This window comes from Triturus cristatus, chromosome 10, assembly GCF_964204655.1.
Source record: "Triturus cristatus chromosome 10, aTriCri1.1, whole genome shotgun sequence".
NCBI classification, from domain to species: Eukaryota; Metazoa; Chordata; class Amphibia; order Caudata; family Salamandridae; genus Triturus; species Triturus cristatus.
The window spans coordinates 752,748,379-752,770,174 of NC_140593.1; the positions used below are offsets into that span (position 1 = coordinate 752,748,379).

General features: G+C 45.2%; 1 protein-coding gene across 1 annotated transcript in view; it reads right to left on the reverse strand.

Moving 5' to 3' along the window:
• Window positions 1-7,018: 7,018 nt before the first annotated feature.
• Window positions 7,019-21,796, reverse strand: part of GBX1 (gastrulation brain homeobox 1) — a 314,001-nt gene continuing 299,223 nt past the window's right edge. The window contains exon 2 of the mRNA XM_085628263.1: window positions 7,019-8,444. Coding sequence (XP_085484389.1) covers window positions 7,930-8,444 — 515 coding nt within the window. The 3' untranslated portion in view covers window positions 7,019-7,929. The remainder of the gene's footprint in view (window positions 8,445-21,796) is intronic.

A 21,796-nucleotide genomic window follows, 5' to 3' on the forward strand; every position in this document is an offset into this window, starting at 1 on the left:
TTTCTTCGATGGTAAAACCCTTGCAGATGTTGACCCACAAGAATGTGAGTGATCCAGTACCTTGGGATAACGATTGCCTCCTTGGAGCTGAGAGACTGCATTTGTCGTGCTCCAGCTTTAGGAATGCCTGATTACAACAAAGCGTTTTCACTGTTCTGCCATGAAAAGGAAGGTCGTGCTCTTTCCGTACTCACCCAGACACATGGAGGTGCCCGTAGACCAGTGGCTTATTTCTCAGCTACATTAGATCCTGTAGCTTCAGTGTTGCCCGGATGTCTCAAATCCGTTACTGCAACAGGTGTCAGTATTGAATGATGTGAAAGCTCTGTGATGGGTCATCCACTTACTGTATATGTACCACACTCAGTTGAACTCCTGATGACTGGGACCAAAACTCAGCATTTGAATGACAACAGACTGACAAGATGTGAACAAGTTCTGCTTGCAGCAGAAAATCTAACCTTGAAGCGCTGTTGTGTGTTAAATCCAGTTAGCTTGTTACCTGTTCCAAATGCTGAAGGGGAAGATTGTGAAGACCATGACTGTCTGGATGTTACTGAGCTTTGCACCAAGCTGAGACCTGACATTGTGAATGAACCATTGTCTGATTCTGACCAAGTCCTCTTTGTTGATGGTTCATGCCTAAGGGACAATGAAAGTAATCTGGGAGCAGTGTTTGCTGTCTGTACTATCTCTGGAGTTGTGGAAGCTGCTTTTCTACAGGGAGTACACTCCGTGCAAGTACCCAAGATCATCGCTTTGATCCGTGCATGCCTTGTCTCTGAGATGATCCGAGTCACCATCCATATCGATAGACAGTACGGATTCGCTGTAGATCATGATTTCGGACAGCTATGGCCACAGAGAGGGTTTCTTTTGTTATCAGGATCTCCCATTAGAACTGGGAATATGTGAAGCAACTGTTGGAAGCATTGTAGTTACCAAAGGAAGTGATGGTCTTAAAGTGTGCTGTCCATGGCAAGGGAGATTATTTTGTCACAACAGGAAACCACTACGCGGATGAAGTTGCTTGTTTTTGTGCACACACACATGCATTTTCCAATTGAGAATATGTTTACCAGAGTACAGAGAAGTCTGAACTCAGCATGACGCTAGCAGTTGCAGACACATGGGATGAAGTTAGACGTTTACAAGTGGAAGCAACAGACCAGGAACAAGCAGGTTGGATCAGAGCAGGTTGCAAGAAGGGAGAAAATGACATATGGGTTTTAACTGATACAGGGCAGTGTTACCAGATTGTTTGCTAATCCCAATGGCCAGATAGATTCATGGAGCAGCTCACATAGGAAGAGATGCAATGGTGAGATTGTTCAGGCAGACTTGCTTCAATCCGAGGTTCCGTGTGATTGCAGAAGTTGTGTGTCATCGGTGTGTTACCTGTCAACAAATGAATGCTGGGAGGAAAACTGTTGTTGCCTTGAGTCACATTGGGAAGTCAGGGGGTCCATTCAATCGGGTCCAATTGGACTTTGCTGAAATGCCTGTATGTAATGGATTGAGATACATTTTGGTTGTTGTGTGCATCTTTTCCCGGTGGGTGAAAGCTTATCCAACTAGAAGGTATGACAGTCTCAGAGTAGCAAAGTTTTTGTTGAGGGAGCTTATACCGCGCTTTGGATTTCAGACTACATTGGAGTCAGAGTCGGATAGAGGAACACATTTCCACAGCAAGATCATGAAGCTGTTGTGTACTGCCTTGAGTGTGGACCAGAGACTGCAATTTAGTTACAGGCCAGAGGCATCAGGCATTGTGGGATAGATCAATAGGACATTAAAGGTGAGGTTATAAAAAGCATGTGTTTCGACATCTTTGAAATGTCTGGATGCATTGCCCTTGGTCCTAATGAGCTTGCGCAGCATTCCCGATAGGATAACTGGGCTATCTCCACACAAAATCTTGATGAGAAGGGTGATGCGCTTACCTACAGTACCAGCTACAGTTTTGATAAACATATCAGATGACTTGATCCTTGACTACTGTAAGGGACTGGCTGATGTGGTTCGTTCTGTGTCTCATCAGGTTGGAGCAGCGACTGCACCGACGTTAAAAGACCTCTGCAATGACCTGAGCCATGGGGATTGGGTGCTCATCCAAAAGCATCTAAGAAAGAACTGTCTTTACGCAAGGTGGCGTGGACCCTATCAGCAGATATTGGTGATGAATACTGATGTGAAGTGTGGAAGAGTGCCAATTTGGACACAAGCTTCACATACCCGACGAGTCTCAGGACCCTCTGATGAAACAGCTCCTCTCCCAGAAGACATTCGCTGTGAGGGTTCCTGAAAAGGCTGGATACTCACCAGGTCGAGCTGAGGGGGGGGGGCAAGCTACACAAGACCCAGGTATAGACTCTGAGGGAGACGATAAAGTTTTGAGTGGTATAGAGTCTGACTCAGCAGAATAGACTGGTGTGGCAATTGGTCATGTGCAGTTTAGGAATAAAGAGTCTGCAAACGAGTCATGGCCTGTGAGACAGAAAAGGAGAAACTTGAGACTTGCATCTGAGAAAGAACTTGCACCAATAAGTGAATTGTCTGAGTCTGATCTGAGCGAGTCTGAACAAGTCCCAGGAAGTGTAAGGAGATCAAGGAGAACGAGAGTACTGTGTCAGAGATACCCCTCTCTTGAGTGGACTTACCTAGCTACAAATGCCAGGGAGAGCGAGGTACGAGACTTTGATACTGATTGTCGAGGTCCTGCTGAGAGTTCCTGGAATAGAGGCTAATGCAATTTTGTCATTGACTGTGCCCTATCCACCAAGGCTGGGTGGTTTACGGGCTTTGACTCTGGAAGACATCAAGTTCCTGAGCTTTGGAAATCTACCACCTTTTCAAGAGATTGCAGCATTTAGAGCAGAGCTGTTACAACGAGTCGTTGACGAGATTGGCTCGGATCTCATAAGGGATGTAAATGGAATTTTTTAACCGTAAATAAAAACAATTTTGCTTGAAAGAAGATAAACTAGGCCCGAGTGGAAGAAGAATAAAAATAGGGACCTTTCCTTTAGAAGAAGAAAGGGGATAAGGCAGTCTTCCAAGCCATGTAAATATTCTGCCGAAGACTGCTACAGAATGTTCCAAGATCCAAAAGGAAGTTTCTCAAAGACGTTGTTGCAAGTATATAAGACAGCGCAAAAACCAAAGGAAATGATGGACGGAGTGTTGAACATTGCAAGCACTCACCCCCAGTCAACTGATCTGGGTTTAATCCATCACCGTTCTTTAGCCCACTCTGCCACCCCATATGGCCATGTCTGAACTGGGGTGGCAGAGTGGGCTAAAGAACGGTGATGGATTAAACCCAGATCAGTTGACTGGGGGTGAGTGCTTGCAATGTTCAACACTCCGTCCATCATTCCCTTTGGTTTTGCTTTGTTCGCCATAAGTTGGCAGGGTATGCTCAGACGTGAGTCCCTTGCTCACTTTGCCACTGGATTCAAGCAAGCCTGGCTGAAGACGGCTGAAATGCCAGAAACCGGTCCTAGGAAGTTTGTTTCCGGTCCAGGGAAGACATGGCTTGGCAGTTCGGGCTGGACTGTTCCCATGAGGCACAGGGTCAGACTGATTTGCATATGGCCATGTCTGAACTGGGATGGCAGAGTGGGCTAAAGAACGGTGATGGAGTAAACCCAGATCAGTTGACTGGGGGTGAGTGCTTGCAATGTTCAACACTCCGTCCATCATTCCCTTTGGTTTTGCTTTGTTCGCCATAAGTTGGCAGGGTATGCTCAGACGTGAGTCCCTTGCTCACTTTGCCACTGGATTCAAGCAAGCCTGGCTGAAGACGGCTGAAATGCCAGAAACCGGTCCTAGGAAGTTTGTTTCCGGTCCAGGGAAGACATGGCTTGGCAGTTCGGGCTGGACTGTTCCCATGAGGCACAGGGTCAGACTGATTTGCATATGGCCATGTCTGAACTGGGGTGGCAGAGTGGGCTAAAGAACGGTGATGGATTAAACCCAGATCAGTTGACTGGGGGTGAGTGCTTGCAATGTTCAACACTCCGTCCATCATTCCCTTTGGTTTTACTTTGTTCGCCATAAGTTGGCAGGGAATGCTCAGACGTGAGTCCCTTGCTCACTTTGCCACTGGATTCAAGCAAGCCTGGCTGAAGACGGCTGAAATGCCAGAAACCGGTCCTAGGAAGTTTGTTTCCAGTCCAGGGAAGACATGGCTTGGCAGTTCGGGCTGGACTGTTCCCATGAGGCACAGGGTCAGATTGATTTGCATATGGCCATGTCTGAACTGGGGTGGCAGAGTGGGCTAAAGAACGGTGATGGATTAAACCCAGATCAGTTGACTGGGGTTGAGTGCTTGCAATGTTCAACACTCCGTCCATCATTCCCTTTGGTTTTGCTTTATTCGCCATAAGGTGGCAGGGTATGCTCAGACGTGAGTCCCTTGCTCACTTTGCCACTGGATTCAAGCAAGCCTGGCTGAAGACGGCTGAAATGCCAGAAACCTGTCCGAGGAAGTTACTTCCGGTCCAGGGAAGACATGGCTTGGCAGTTCGGGCTGGACTGTTCCCATGAGGCACAGGGTCAGACTGATTTGCATATGGCCATGTCTGAACTGGGGTGGCAGAGTGGGCTAAAGAACGGTGATGGATTAAACCCAGATCAGTTGACTGGGGGTGAGTGCTTGCCATGTTCAACACTCCGTCCATCATTCCCTTCGGTTTTGCTTTGTTCGCCATAAGTTGGCAGGGTATGCTCAGACGTGAGTCCCTTGCTCACTTTGCCACTGGATTCAAGCAAGCCTGGCTGAAAACGGCTGAAATGCCAGAAACCGGTCCTAGGAAGTTTGTTTCCGGTCCAGGGAAGACATGGCTTGGCAGTTCGTGTGAGACATATTTGGAGCAATGATACCCAGTTTGGGCATTGTGTTGAATGACGTCAAGATTAGAAGGTTGTCTACCAGTGTGGATAAGTTGTTGATTAACAAAGCTCAGTCATTAGTGTTCGTAGATGGAGAGATGATCTTGATAAGGGTGATGGTAATGCAGAACCGTCTTGCTATTGATGTATTATTGGCAAAAGAGTGTAGAGTCTGTCAGATGCTGAAGGTCCAACAGTGTTGCATTGAGATTCCTGACAAATGTAAAGACCAGACGGGATACATAAGTAACATTACTGAGATACACCATGAGATATATGACTTGCCAACCAAGGGAGTTTGTAATAAGATTGGAAAAGGATTTGGAGCAGTTGGAAGTTGGTTTGCTGACCTAGGAAAATTATTCTTGGATATATCTTGCAGCTAATAATAATTGTACTGTATGTGTTATCATCATGTTAGGTATGATGAAAGCATACAGATGGCGTAAGTCGAGGCAATTGGAGGATTCCTTAAGGGAGAGAGAAAGAGGATAGTCACTATGAGAATCTTAAGCAGTTGGAGAAGGTCAGACAGAGGAGACTAGCTATAACAACTGTTTAGATCGGTCTACCCTACAGGGAATTAAAGGGTTTTGTGATGACACAGGCCATCTATTGGAGGGACTGATGTAGCAGAAACTGCATTTTATTTGTTAGGGTACATTATAATTAAATATGTAGAGCTCACCCGCATATAATCCTTTGTTGTGTTAACATGGAGTGTTAGAACTTTGAAATGTAACAATGTGAAACGTGATATATTTAGCTCATTGTGCAGTAACTTGAAGAATTAACGTAGAAAGTAAATGTAGCTAGCAGAAAATGTTAACATGAAGTGCTTGTGTTGTGCAACTGACAATCCTTCAGTTATTGAATGTGATTAATAATGTGTCATTTATACATGAAGGTAGGAATATTAACTGAACAGGTTTTAGATTTCCTAAGCAATTCTGTTAAGCATCTGCCATTTTCTTATGTTGGCTGAATCTTGTAGGCCTGAAATGCAATTTCCCTGGAAGCTCTCACTTTAGAATTAACAGTTTGAATTTCATGTGTGCTGTGGATTTCGTTCGTTCTCACGTTTTGTTTGAAAGTGGAAGATGTGCCCTTGTTAGCTAGAGTAATGAAATTATTTTATTAGTCAGGCAAGAAGAGAAAGAGATACATCGAAAGCCTAAGCCGAATAGGGGAGGAGTTGTGTTTTCACACCGGAGAAGGCCTGAGAACCAAAGTCAACATGTTGCAGTTCAGGAACATTGCCATCCCGTGGTAAGTTACCTATAAGATCGTGGTCGCGCGGATGGCAGATGGCGTGACCTGCAAGGACTCTTGGGAAAAATACCTGTAATAATGCAATGTTAGAGTAAGGAAAGTGCCCACTTCTTCTCTGCCTTCGGAAAGAATCTTAGAACAAGATCTGTCTCGATAACCTTAGGCTATCCAACCCATCGATGGTGGAGAGACTTCTTAGGAAGACTCCACATGCTGATACCTTTTATTTCTTTTCCTGAGAATGCTCAAGTAGGGATGTCGTCATGTTAGTGTTAAAGCAGGGATAAATATATGCTGTATCTCTATCAACCCTCGATGCAGGGAAATTCGGACATATGCTTTTTGATCCTCTGCATCTTATTTCTTGAGTTAATTGTTCTGTGCTTGTTGCACCACCGGAACTTTATTCACAGATTTGGCTTTATGCTGATGCCAATGTATTTTTACACCCTAATCTTGAGGTGTCTTTATGTTCCGTTGTTTTGGCTTTGTAATAAATTAACTAACCTTAAGTAGTTATCTGTGGTTACTGTGTGTCTAGAGAAATTCTTATTGAATTGATTGGCATTAATAACGACTTTCTCCCCTCTAGGCTTACATGCTGCTAAAAAGAACCATCAGATTGTGATTCTAGAATACATCCATAACTTATGGCCCCAGCCCTTTCAAGCTTCATATACAGGCAGCATGAGCTTAACATATAGACAGTGCAAGCTTTATCTATAAACAGCATGAGATTCATTTACAGACATTGTGAGCTTCCTAAAAACACATATATAAAGACAGTTTGAGTTTTATATTTACAGTATTTCTATAAGGAATGTAAGCTCTCATATTTACATATGGTACACAGAATAAATAAGTCAATATTTACATATAGATATGTGCATCTTTTCAAGATGTTTGACTTCAGAGGAATCTGCCGCCCACGCCCCTCCCCCAGACATCTGATGACCTGTCTTCTGGGCTTATAAGATTTAGGCTCAGTTTTCAGTCTCACAATTGTTCTCTTTGTGAGCAGCTTCTAATTGGAACTGTGGGTTCACAGTGATTTCCACGTCAGTCTCCTCTTTTGTTCCTGTTTTTTGTTACACTGGTCTCAAGGTGAGAGATGTCTTATGACCAGGATCCGCTCTTCTTTAGTGACACACTCTGTAAGCAGAGTTTGTAGAGTATTTCCACCTATCAACGAAGTTGTGTACCCTTAAGTGTCATTAAATATATTCTTTAATTTGTGTATGAATACTTGCCATATCCTTAAATGTTTTCATTTGCCCTTTGAGCTACACAACCTCTTCCTAACCCCTAAACATCAAAATTAGGACTAGCATCTATGGGACAATGGAAACCAGAACACTTCCATCCGAGCCTGAACATCCTTAATATAGTATCGTTAGCCCTATATGTCTGGCTACATATTTTGAACATTAGAATTGCAAGACAGTTCATGTAATCTCCAGGTTCCATGATGACCTGTTGAGCTTAAACCATATCCATTGCTTTTGGGTCTAGGGGCTCCTTTTGTACTGGATGCATTCTTTGACCGAGAGTTGTGGCTTTACTGTGAAGTGCAATATTCATGAATGTCATAAGCGAAGGAAGGGGAAGCATGAGTGGATGAGATGTTCCCGTGTTAGGATTAACCTAGGGTTTGCTACAACTATGTTTCTGGAAGCGTTAAGAGGGCAGGAGCAGACCTCGAGCCTTCACTCTGGTCCACAAAGAGGTAGGATGTCCAGTCTTTGGGTGTCTCTGAGATCCTCATGGTCTACTTCCCTGCTCTATCTGCTGATGCTGGCTCCTTACTGCAAACCTATTGACATGCACTGGAATAGGTACTACGATTTTGGGGTTCCTGACTGGTTCCCCAGAACGGTTGTTCACATTGCCCGCTTTAATCCTTTTCCATTTGGCCCTGCGGTTCTGGAACCAGATTTTGACCTGCACCTCACTCAGCTTGAGAGCATGAGCAATCTGTGAGCGCTCGGTCAGAGACAGATACTTCTTGCAGTGGAACTCCTTCTCCAGCTCCAGCAGCTGCTCGCTAGTGAAGGCTGTCCTCCGCCGCCTGCTCTTCCCAGGGTTGTTCCCTGGCGCGACTGGTTCCTGGATGCCGTTTTTCAACTTATTTTTGGACCCAAAGGGGCTGCTGCTTCTATCCAAAAAGCTCTCATCTTCACTGTCTCCTGAGGTATCCTCCTCTCTGTCACTCGAAGGAGTCTCAGTGGACTTCACCTCCAGCTTTTCCTCGTCTGAGCTGTAGATCTTGCCTTCCGCTGAAGATGGAGATGCACACATGAGATAGATGGACATATGTACAAACAGATGGGAAAACATATGGAAATGAAAACACACAGGAAAGAGAAAAGAGAAGAGATCCCCGTTAGCTACATTTGCGCCAACTGCCAATCCAAAGCCAATCACTTAAGGTATAGTGACCCAAAGAGTAAATACAATAAGTACATTAGATGACTGTGGTTTCTCCACAGAGAAAAATGGCGGAATTTGATTCAGAGTACATAGTGTCACAAAACAGGAGCACCAGTATTTCTGAACCTCGCCATAGGCCATTCATTATCAAACCTCACCCTAAAGATTCTTAAATTCACCTGCAGTGCTCAGTAGATTTCCCAATGATGCAGGTCACACATTGTTGGAACAGATTGAGAGGCCAGCTCCAATAATTAACATCTCCATTTTATTGTCATTCAGTTTTAGACAACTGGATGCAATCCAGTCTTGCAGACCAGAGAGATGATTTCTAAGAGACAGAGATGACTCCGCGGATGACTTTTAAAACCTTAAAAGAATTTATGTGTCATCAGCGTAGGAAAGAGCCTGAAAGCCATATTTCCTATCAGCTCCCAAAGGGAGTGTCCATGGGTGTTAAACAAGATACCTACCTTGTTTAATATCCATGTACAGCATATTGGGAAGATGATTTGGAAATTCAACTGAACTTTGGGGGACACCAAAAATGACAGATCTTTCCTTACAGAAAAAAGGGGGAAGTGCGCTCTCTGGGAACTGCCTTGTAAAAGCACCCAAACCTTTAAAGTGCTTGCCCTGCTAGCTGTTTGGTCAATGAGGCTAGCATGATCGACAATGTCAAATATTGCGGAAATATCGAACACGAGAAGAGCCACATTACGTTTAACAGATGGCAACATAGCTATAAAATCTAATGCGTTATAGTTCAATAAAAGCATTCAACAAACGAGCTTTTTTTCAGTCAGTCAAAAGATCTGTATTTCGGCCACGAGGGCCATAAAAGCACATATGAAATAAATGCAATACATTACATGCAAATTGTAGCAGTGTTCTTTGGGCTATATAGGACCAGATAATACTTTGAGGAAAAATTTACAATTCCTATCTGGGAACTTGAACTGGCGGAATCAGCTCCTCTTGTCGCCGTCCTAACAGGAATTGTGCAAAATACACACAGTGTATGACCTTTAAAATAGCCGCAAAATAAAGAACAATAAAATGCATATGCGTGAACAATGAGCTGGTTTTAGGTGAAAAATTAATTTCAATCAGATATGGTATCTTAAAAAGCACAAAAAGAATACATTTATGGAGCAAGGTATCAAATTGTGATATGTAAAAAGACAGTTTAATTTAAAAGACAGTGACAATGTCAGAATGAAAATATAATAATACACATTTTAAAGAAATCCATTAAAACACCGATTGTTTAAAATAGTGGTGGACCTAGAGAGCAGCGATTAGGTATGTTCATTTTAAGTGGGAAAGTACAGGACCATTGTGGCTTAATAAGTAGTGGTAAGCTGGAGTTAGCCTCTGAGCTTTTCTTTAGGAGGGCTCTACGAGTACACCACATAGAATACAAGAAGCGTGAGATGGAAAACACAATGGGCATGCCGGTGTCATACTTGAGTAACCTAAACACCTCGAGACAGTGTCTAGACCCCAGGTTGCTACACAGCTGTAGCAGCCAGTGAGACCTTGTCCTACTATAACCAGGGCAAAAAAATAGCACATAAATGTCAGTTTCCTCTGCATTCTCTCACGCTGGACATCCCAGGCTGGGGTCACCCATCCATTGTTAGTAAATGATCGGAGCATGCGCACCCCATGTCTGAATTGAAGGAATAGCTTCTTAGCAAGGAGCAGCTGGATATCGTCAAGCGCCGATTCCAGGTTGTATTGGGCTTTTACTTTCAGAAACCTAAGGGTTAGATGACCAGACGTAGACCCCCTCCATAACTGGGCCAATTTGTATTCTCCATAGGTCTCTAAGAGTACCTTTCTAGGGGTCACAAGGCATGTTTCTTCAGCAGTATTCCACAGATTGCCCCTCCCCAAGGCCTGGCAGGTGTTCCTTATATATGCCAACCATGGGAGTTTTCCCGCACCTTGAAGGCCCATAACTTCTCTCAGCTCGTCCCTGTACGGGGCTAATTCAGGGGTGCTCCAGAGGCGGCGTCAGTATAGAAGAGGTCTAAGAGTTACCTCACCTGCAGCAGGGCTAATCCCAAGGTCCATTCTAAGTGGTGTTAAGGGGGAGCTGGATGTGAGACCCAGGAGTTTCCTAGCAAAGGAGTTCTGTATGTGTAATAAGGAGGTGGCTGAACAATGACCCAATAATTCTGCTCCATACAACGCAGAATCCCTAGCCTGTACCTTGTAGAGTTCTACCGCAGGGCCTACCACTTTGCGGGTACAACTCTTCTATGCATTTGAGATAACCCCCGCTGACTGGGCCAGCTTCAAACTAGCTTTCTTTGTTTGTGCCCCCCAGTGCATTTTCTCAGTTAGCGTGATCCCCAAGTACTCGAAGATAGATACCCTCTCTAGAGCCCCACCAACTAAGCAGGGGTTTGGGCGAGAGTTGTTATTCGCATTAAAAACCATATACTTAGTTTTTTGAAGGTTGATCTCCAAACCCCTGTTTCTACAGAAGACACTAAAAGTATCAAGAGCCCTTTGTATGCCCATTTGGGATTTCGAGAGAAAGAGGGTGTCATCCGCGAACATCATAGCGGATATTTTTTGGTTCGCTAGCCTAGGGGCAAAAATATCCTTTCCAGCTGCCACTGACTCAATTATGCCATTTATAAAAAGGGAGAAAAGGGTCAGAGCCAAGACGCAGCCTTGGCATACACCTCTCTCTACTGGGAAGGGAGCTGTGAGTTCTCCATTTTTGCAATACCTAATTTGTGCAAAATTACCTTGGTGTAGGCGTTTCATCTGATGGCAAAGGTATTCAGGGGCTTCCATATCCAATAATGTTACCAAGAGTTTATCCCTCCGGACAAGATCAAATGCGGATTTAAGGTCCACAAATATGAGCTAGAGGCTGCCACCATCTATGGTCACAGTTTTCCAGTATAGGAGCTGTAATCTGAAAATTTGGTCAGTTGTGGAGATCTTTGCCCTAAACCTGGCTTGGAGAGGGGTAAGTACATTGTGCTCTTCTATCCAGGACTGCAGACTCCCCAACAGTGCACGTGCAAATATTTTCTGACTTACGTCTATAAGGCTGATGGGGCGATAATTAGCAGGAATGAGCGGTGAACCCTTTTTAAATATTGGAAGAATTTCAGCCCCAGCCCAGGTGGCAGGAATCACCATACCCTGAAGGATTGCATTAAACAGGGACCACTAATAGGGAGCCCATAAAGAAGGCTCAGAGCGGAAAAGGTCACATGGGATCTTATCCAGCCCTGGCGCCTTAGCTGGTATTATCTTGCCCAGTGCTTCGGTGATCTCCTTTAAGGAAAACAGAAGAGTGTCTCGATGATTTGGCTCAGGGGAGGGGGGAGTCTTAACCACAGGCCCGTCATCCTCCTCTGCTATTAAATATAAAGATTTAAAGTGGGCTCTCCAGACTTCCTCCCCTGTATTTGGTGATATGGCTGATTTACCTTCAAGGGTACCTGTGTTAATCAGGTTCCAAAATGCCCTCATGTCATGATTAGCCAAAGCATTTCTGAGTTAATCCCATTTTTCGCACTCCCAGCTACTTTAAGCCTTTTCCATGGCGATTTTGTAAACTGCCCTTGCTTCCCTGATTGAAGGCCTGTCGTTTGCTTTAATGGCAACTAAAAGGGCCGTCTTGGCTGCACTGCAGCATTCATTATACCATGGATGCCGTGGTTTTCTAGTCAGCCTGGGCCTTTTGCTGGTGTAGAAGAAGGATGCCAAGTTGGAAAGCAAATCTTGATGGTTATTAGACATTTTAATTTGGGAGGTTGGGGTGCCATTTGTCACTGAGAGTTGGTTCGCAGCAACAAGGAATGGGATGATTTGTTGGCATAAGGAAGCCAGCTTTTCCTGCAATTGAGAGCATTCCCCCCAACGGACTCTCCTCCCTCCGTTGACTAGTGTTAAACTAGGGTCAGGTTGTGGTGGTGTTTTAGAGATAATACCAGCATGTGGTGAGATTACATCTAAAATGAGAGCGTTATGGTCGCTCTCACGTGGAGGTGTGATCTTAAAGTCTAGGACCCTGTGCAATGATTTGGTGTCAACCAGGAAGTAATCTATGATCGAGGCCTGCCCTGGTCTGTTGAGGTGCACATGCCGGGGCTCTCAGATGCTGTGCGGCCATTGCAAGCCCTTAATGAAGAGCTCAATGTGAGTGAATGCATCTGTAGTACCAGCGGGGTCCAGGCCCGAATAGGCGGGATGTTGGGCTCTGGGATGGCCCAGAGTGAGTCCGTCTCGCTGGAGATACTTGTGGTCAGGCCGTTCAAAGGTTCAAACTGCCAGTTGAAATCCCCACCTATGATTACCCAGTAATTATGAGGGATTGTTGGAAGAAAGTTGGTCAGTTGATCAAGGGTGGGGGAAACTTGGCCATGGCAGACCGGCCGTGAGTAGACATTGATCAGAACAATTCTGTTTTTTGTGGCGAAGGTCAGAAAAATACAGAGAATGTGTCGCGATGAGGTTTCTATCTGCTTAACCTCACAACCAAGGTGCACCCCAACCCAGATGCACAATCTCGGTCTTCCCCTACCCCCCTGGGTGGCTAAAATGCTAAATGACGCATAGCCCAATCTGTGTGTGTCCGCCCTAGCCCAGGTTTCCTGGAACATGCAGATCTCACGTTGTTCTATAAATAACCCCCAATCTGGGTTATCCAGTTTGGAGGTGAGTCCTGCTATGTTCCTGGATAATAACTGCAGGCCTGAAAGGCCCACTTCAGTGGCTGTGTTGTTTGAAGGGGTGACACAGGCCTTTGTATGGGTCAGTGGTCCCCGCCTGCCCAGTCGAGCTTCCACCGCTACCCAAAACCCAGTCGCTAGATTGAGCGGGCGGGGGTTTTACTACCAGGGGTTGGATGGTTTTGGTTACCTGAAAATCCTGTCGGAATGGCTGGTGCGATGGGGGATTAATGGGAGCCTTCTCCTGTTTTTTGCTTTTTACACCTCTCTCTCTCTCTACCCACGAGGACCATATCCTGTGCTCCTTTCTACTTCCTGCAGCCTCCCTGTTGTGCAAGCTCCTCCTGGTATAATGGTCCCCCTGGGATCTCTAATTGACGTCTGAGGCTCACATATAGGAGCCCGGTGCACGTTAGTCAGTCAATTGCATCTAATGAGCTGTATCTATTTGAGACAGGAAGATCGTAAAATAGTGGTCTAGGGGTATCTTGGTTCATACTGGCAAATGGCTTATTCTTGTTCCTCACCCCCCAGTCGTGACCTGCTCTTCTCAGGTTATGGGGCGTGATCCCTGGGGGAAAGAAGTATCCCAAGGGGAAAAAACCTATTCCCCCCTTCTCCCTCTGGAAGCTACAGTCTATGATGGTTTCCACGACCAGTGTGTCTCTGAAATTAATCACTACACAGTCCCCGGGAACATCTATTGGTCTCCATCCTACCCCACGTGTCAATATAATTTCCTTTGCGTCTTTGTAGGAGAATTACCTATGCTTGATCAGCCAGAAAATGCATTTTTTTTTAAACTCAAAATGGGATTCCCTACACCCCCTGTTCAACTCAGGGACTCCTGTTAATACGATGATATAGGGAGTTTAGGCTGGAGGGAGATTAATGCATGGCAGGGCGGTCACAGTTTCGGGGAGTTCATCGCAGGGAGTTGCCCTTGCATAATCCCTATATTTACGACCTTGTTGCTGGAGATCTAATGCTTGGGTGTTTCTACCGATGGCCTAGGAGAGTTTCCTATTACAATCCCTTGGGGGGGCCCCTGGCAGTAATACTGGCATCTATTCCTTGTGGTGGTGGGATTCTCAAACATTTGTCTGCACCCTCCTGGTAAGTTAAATTAGGCCTAGTGGAGATGGTCAAGGTGTTTCATACTGGGGGGGCTGGTTGTGAGACTGGGGTTTTTGCTAGCTCGACCCCCATGAGAATTGACTCTACCTTGCCCACCCAAAGGTCAACCAATGACGAAAGTTTGTCAAAACCGTTCCAGTATATTATTACGTTTGACCTTTACAATGGACCTGATTTTAACTTGAAGGTCCGCTACTAGGTTAGTCACCCAGGGTGGTTTCTCCAGGCTCACTTTCAGTAGTACCCCTGGTCCTGTTGCCCCCAAGTCACTGGTCCTTTTTTTGTTCTTCGTGTATTTTTTCCGTTTGGGATCTGTGTTTGTAACATGTTTGTGTTTCCCTTTTTTTTGGCCGATGCTCTCCGGATGCAACTCAGCAGTGTGTTTTACACAGTTCTTTGCGCGTTTCTTAGGGAGGTCTGTTGATGAGTCCAAGATTAAGGGAGAGGAGGAACTGACACTCATGAGTGGTGGGGAGTGGGGCTAAATCCGGGGTCAATGAAAGGCGACTTTCGGTCAGTTCAATTTCCGTAGCGACTGCATCAATTGCCCTTTGTAGCATTTTGTCAATTGAAGTTGGTTGTAAAGTGGGTGCAGGTGGCAAGGCGGCAGATTAGTTTTACCAATGCATGTACGTTTTCCCATATTTGCTAGTAGCAGTGGATATGACTCAGTTGTTTAAAAAGATTTAAGCCACAATAGAACTTCCAGGAAGTTCGTGTTGGAAGTGTTTAGCCAGCAGACAGGATATATGGCTTTTTTAGGACTATGCTGGGCTAGAAGCATGATGGCCACAGAGAGGAAGGTGTTGATAGCACTGACCTTGTAACACCTGCCCAACGGAGTCACAAACTCAGGAGAATCCGTGGTCAGGGCTAAGGGGGGTGGCCCAGCCCAGTCTCTTTCAGGCTCTGACGGGCACAGACGGGCCCGCCCTTGGCCCAGGCGTGGCCCTGGCACACCCGCACGTCCCGTGCTGCGGGAGTGCTGTGGCCGGGAGGGTGTCACCTCCTGCACCGTGCAGAGAATGGAGCCTGCTGGGGGACCGAGTTCCACCCCAGCGCTGGTAACGGCTCCTCCAGTTGCCTGTAGACCCCCTGGCAGGAATGTTGAGGGGCTCCAGTAGCCCTGGTGCACGGATCCCACGCTGCGGGAGTGCTGTGGCCGGTTTGGGTGGCACCGAAAGGGTGACATCATCTCCCACGCCGTGCAGAGAATGGAGCCTGCTGGGGGACCGAGTCCCACCCCACGCTGGTAACGGCTCTTCCAGTTGCCTGTAGAACCCCCTGGCAGGATAAACAAACATTGGGGCTCTAGTAGCCCTGGTGCACGAATCCTGCGAATTACCCAGTGTTCTAGCTCTAAGAGCCACGCCGCTGGCTCGGCTCTCCCGGTGAATTTGCTGGCTTACCCACCACTCAACATTGGCTTGCATTTTGACCTTTTATTAATGAAGCTACATTAAGTCCAACATAGATGCTTAGCTGGTGTCTTGTCTTTCCCAGCCTGGGAGCACGTAAATGAAATACGACACACATAGAGCTCTACAACAGAGGTCTTTTTTCTTCAGCATACGAGCACACAACCACTGATGGTACACATCACAGCATGATTTAATAGCCACACCCAAACACTTCATAGCAGCTTACATAATTCCTGTTTTAGTCCTCTTGGAACCACAAAGGTCCTAATGCTCATAACAGCAAGACTCTACTTCTCCCTCTTCCTAAATAAAAAGTACAAACAAAATCAATATCATATTTTCTCAATCAGTCGTCGAGGCACATGCAGTGGTCTGCCAGACCGAGTAATATGAGGTCATTGAGGGGAAATGGACTATTTAACGATGACATAGGCACGATTGTTTGATCTGGATGTTCAGACAGGTTTATCTTACTCACCCTCTCAGGAGTAGATGAACACCAAGTTAAAGAGCTTATTTGTGAGAGTTCTGCCTCACTTTTGCACCACAAAAAGAGGTTCATGCATGACGAAGGCATCTCAAAGAATTATGAAGCCATGCAAAGCCACCTAGCATGGCATTGAGTGGCCTTATAAATCATAAGTAAGGAGATGGAACTCAAATCGCTGCTTTGTGTTACTCTGCGCCTGGGAGGCGTTCCATGAGCATTGCGGTGGGTTTTTCCATGCAGCACCCATGGAATATGACGCTACCCCAGATTTACATAGTGATTAAACCGGGTGAAGTGCCAAATCTATACGCCTCCCACGGTGAGGCATAATGAGGAAAAATATATGTATTTTTCCTCATTGTTTCCTCTTTCCATATGTGCTGCATTCTGCAGCACACATGGAAAGAAAAAAATGCCTTGTAGGATTGTTTTTGTGCAGAAAGGTGCCCCTTTCTGAACAAAAACAATCCTAGATGCAATTGAGGCACCCTTACACCATGGTGCAAGTGTGCCTACTTTGGAGCTAGGCTGCTGAAACTGTGCCTGTGCATCCAGAAAGGAAGGAATGCGCTGTATTGCTTAAATATGGTGCATTCCTGCTCAGCATCGGCACTTAATCCTCAGCACTGGCGCTTATAGCACGAATTAAGGACACACTCATTAGGAAGGCACGTGATTTTCCCCAGAATCACAGGATGTTAAGCCACGCCGAGACTCAAACCCAGTTTCCCAGCTCCAAAATCGGCAGCTCTAGCCATTAGGCCAAGTTCTCTCCAGAATATTAAGTGCCAGGGCTCTAATCAGGAGGCAGTTTGCACCAGCACATTCCTCCTGTTAGCGCTGCCTCCTGAGGAGAGCCCCAGCACTTTTTATTTTACAAATTGACCACTGATTCCTACCCTCTCACTTTAGCATAAGGCAGAACCGCAAGGTGCCTTGCTGCACTGCACTATGCCAAAATGCCATAAAGGATGCCCTAAATATCTAAAGTGTGATGAGTCCCTTGCGATGGACTTTCCAGGACAAATTGCAGTCACTATGTGCCCTTTGGTCTTTACAACTCTCAGAGGGTCAACACAAACTCCATGTCCATTTCCGCTTCAATTTCAGTTTGAACAGTACTCAGTCCCCTCAGTTGAAGACTGTATCCTCTGCACGTCAGCGCCGATCAGCATAGGTTTTCATTTTGCACTTTGAACAAGGGTCCGTGTCACAAACCTTGTCAGAGTTTGTTGATCGGTCTGATGTCCACTGTGGTACATTAGCTCCTATGGCTTTCCCAAATAGCAAGTTGGCAAGACTCTCACCAGTGGTGGAATGAGGAGTTGTCCGATTGGCATGAAGAGCTTGACACAAGGCTTGTGTCAGATTGATTTTCTCCAACAACGCTCGCTGAATTATACTTTTGAGAGTGCCCATAAATCATTCGAAAACTTCATTGGCCTGAGGCCAGAGCTTTGTGCTCTTTTGATGCTGAGTTGACTCAGAAACTTTTTGAACTTCTTGCTATATATTTTTTTTTTTGCAGATTTACATAGCGCGAACTCGACCCGAAGGTATTGGAGCGCTTTACATGAGAACCGGTTACGTTACACAAGGACACATTCATTTTAACAGGTGGACCATTGTCAGTTTTGAGAATAGCGGGTATACCCCTTGCTGCAAAGATGTTATCAAGGCGTTGAAATACTTTGTCAATGGTTGTCGATGATAAGTCTCCTACCAAAGTAAAACATGAGTATTTATCAATGGTCACCATAAGATGATGTCCATTCTCGAGGGTTCCAAAAAATCAACTGCCACTCTCTACCAGGCATGTACAGTAAGGTCAGACATAGTCAAAGGAAACTGTGTCACTCTGGGAGATAACAGCTACGCAAATGACATGCTTTTAGTTCTTTCTCAATTCGTTCCTCGAGGCGTGGGAGCCACACTCGATCCCTCAAGGCTCTTTTGGTGACTGCACTGCCACAATGTCCTTCATGGGCAAGCTCAATAACTTGTTGTCTCCAGCTCTCAGGTAGGACAATTCTCAAGACTCTCAATATAATTCATTCTCGAGCTATGGATAATTCATCTTGTACATTTTTTAATTTCTAAAATTCAATATCATCATCAACTGGTCGAACACTGTTCTTCCACGAGTGGATTGAAATTATGTCTTGGAGTATGAGCATGTTCTAGTCTGTGTTGTCAGCAGCAATAATCTTTTCAAGTGATAGAGGTGCTGGTGTACGAGATATCACAGTAAAGTTAACATACTTCTCAGCCACTTTGGATGTAAAACTGTGGCGCAATAGTGGTACTCGTGAAAAGCAATCAGCAAGGTTATGATCTTTCCCCGGCTTGTGTACAATTTTGTAACCATATTCTTTGAGTCGCAATCTCTATCTCTCAGTGCGAGAAGGGATCTTTCCCTTCAGGTTTCCAAAGATAGCGAGCAATGCCTGATGATGTGTGATGAAGGTGAAATGTGTTCCATACAGAAACACATGAAAATGTTTGCAGGCCTACACCACAGTCAGACTCTCCTGCCTCAGAATAGGCACGTTCAGTTTCAGACAGATTTTGACTGACATAAGCCACAATGTGTTTCTGAGCATTCAGATGACTATTGTATTGAGAAAGAATAGCTCTCAGCCGCACTTTGCTTGCATCTAATGTAATCTCAGTATGTAACCTGGGATCAAAGTAGGCAATTTCAGTTGCATTTTCAATTGCATCTATTATTGTTTTGAAACTTTTAGCACAGTCAGGGGTCCACTGGAATGGGACATTTCGCTCTGTCAAGTCTCTTAATGGGGCGCTCACTGCACTTTGAGCAATAACTGACCGTGCATAACAAGGATTGCAGCATGGTTATATTTTGTGGGGGCAAGTAGATAACTGTGCTTCCACCTTATCCAGGGCAGGAGTCATTCCTCCCTCCGAAAATAAGAACTTGAGTTTGTTCTTACAAAACTCACACTTTGCTGCATTCAGCGTAAGACTTACATCAGCAAGTAACTAGTACAGTTGTGTAAAAGCTTTGTCGTGTTCCTTTTGTTGTGTCCCAAATATCAATATGTTACCACTGTAATTGAAAGCATGAGCATCAGGTTGAATTATTCACCATATATATTATCTTGAAATATTTGTGCAGCCGAAGATATTCCAAAACCTAATCTTTTGTGTCTGAACAAACCAATATGAGGTGAAAAAGTAGTAATGTACCTGCAATTCTCTTCTAGCTTGAGTTGATGGTATCCCTTGTTCAAATAGAGATGGGAGATGACTTTGGCTTTATTCAATTGCATGATCATGTCCGCGGTGTGAGGTCGCCAATGTCTTTCTCTCTAGATTCCTTTACTGGTCTGGTGCATGCCAACACAAATGTGCACGGCACCTCCACTGTCCTTTTTCAGCACTACCACTATGGGAGTAACTCATGCCGTAGGAGCTGTTGAGCATTCAATGATGTCATGTTTCAACAGTGTCTCTAGTTCTTTCTTGACAACTTCTTCAAATGAAAGGCGAATCTGTGATGCCATTGAGCAACAAGGCAAATGTTCTCATTGATGTAAAGTTGTACTTTCATTGTCTTGAGTCTTCCTAACAATGAAACAACAATGGGAACTTACTCACAATCTCAGACTGAGTGTGAAGGTTGCAATTGAGTGATATCAGTCCCATGTCAGCTGTGGTGGCAAAATTGAGTAGACAGGCACTGGATGAAGTCCCCCAAAGTACATGGATTGGTGCTTGTAAGGACATTGTTTTGTGCCGCATGGTGGCTATGAATGATCTGTGGCTTTGCAGTGGTTCAGAATCAGCCGACCAGTAGCCTCTGCTACCAAACGGGGTGGGGGGCAATAGGTGCGAGGGGAGCGGAGGGGAAAAAACCACTTACCTGGATTCAGCCGGCCGCTACTCTCCTCTGTCCTCTTCCTCCGTGCCGGCAGCAGGAACCAGGAAGCACACAGTCTCCCAGACTCCCCTGGCCAATCACAAGGCTGCCTTACAGCAGTGTTGTGATTAGTCTGAGCGCCGTGGTACAGCACTCAAACTGGGGCTGGGAGGCTGTGCATGTTCTCCACCCAGGCTGTAATGCAGCCTGGGTGAAGAACATGCAAAGTGTGTGTGACTGTTTGGCCGCCCTGGAGGGCCTGCCTTAATGTCATGCACACTTAGGAAGTGCCTATCACTCCTCTCCCAGCTCTAAGCAGCCCAGCCCATCCCACCCCCCAACCAACTGAGCCAGTACGGTTAAATAAAATGATAATAACGTTACATCATCATTTTATTTTTCCATTTTCAATTTCTCAGTGGGGCGACGCTCCTCCGCCATAGCGGAGGAGCCACCACTACAGTCCACTAATATACCTTTGTGCCTAATGGAGTGAGGCGAGGCCCAGGAGACAGGCTGTTGAACTTTTCCACTGGCATGATGTTAATCAAAGCATCATGGTCTATGATGAAAATAACAAGTGGATCGTTCACTTTCAGTGTGATTTTGGGACAGTGTCCAAATAAAGTTTGTTGTTTCATTTGGTGAGTTTCTTTTGAGTTGTGGTCTTCCTTGAAAGCAGCTATTCCTACATGCGCACGTCATTCCTTGGTAGCAAACATTAACGCACACCTGTCTTCTTCATCAGCACTCATTAGTGATGTAAAATAGTCTCAGCATGATAAGATTGATGACGATTGGTCTGGTCTTGTTTCCCATTTATCGTAGCTGATGTTACTTTTTGGTTTTGTGGACATGGCAAAAATGCTTCTGGAACGTACAGACATCCATTTTGTCTTTCCCTAGTGACACATTAAAATTGTCTTTACCTCTGCAGACCATTATGAAGTGGTCTTCTTTCCTGCAACCTTTCCTTTACACATCTGTCCTATTGCTGGGCATTTACCCTCATGGGGAAATCAAAACCCACATCGAAAGCATAATTTGGATTTCTTTAAGGATGTCGACTTGCTTGCATCTCGTTTTGTTGGTGCTTGCTTTTCACGGTCAGGGTAGATTCATGTTGGGGCGGTCTCACTTCCATTTCAGCAGTTTGTCAAACAGCTCTTCCGTTCTGGCAGCCATTAGCATGTTCTCCAGACTGCGTGTTAATTTAACCTGTGTCTTCTAAATGAGTTGGGAAGCAAGCCACAGCTTCTTCATTGGTGAAATCACTGAATTTGCAATGTTTAATAAGTATCTCAAGTCTTTCAACAAACTCATCCATCGTTTCACCAACCTGTGATGTGCTTGGATGAAGATGTATCTTTCATGGTCAAAGTTTGGCAGTGGGTTGAACTTGGCTTCCAGCGCTTCAAGGACCTCTTGGTATGATTTTGCTTCATTTGTAAAATTTTCTTTAACGCTTCTTTCATTCCTTCACCTGTAATGTTTTCCAAGTATTTGATGATATTCTTTTCATCTTCTTCTTCTAGCACATCTATGAAGCCGGCAA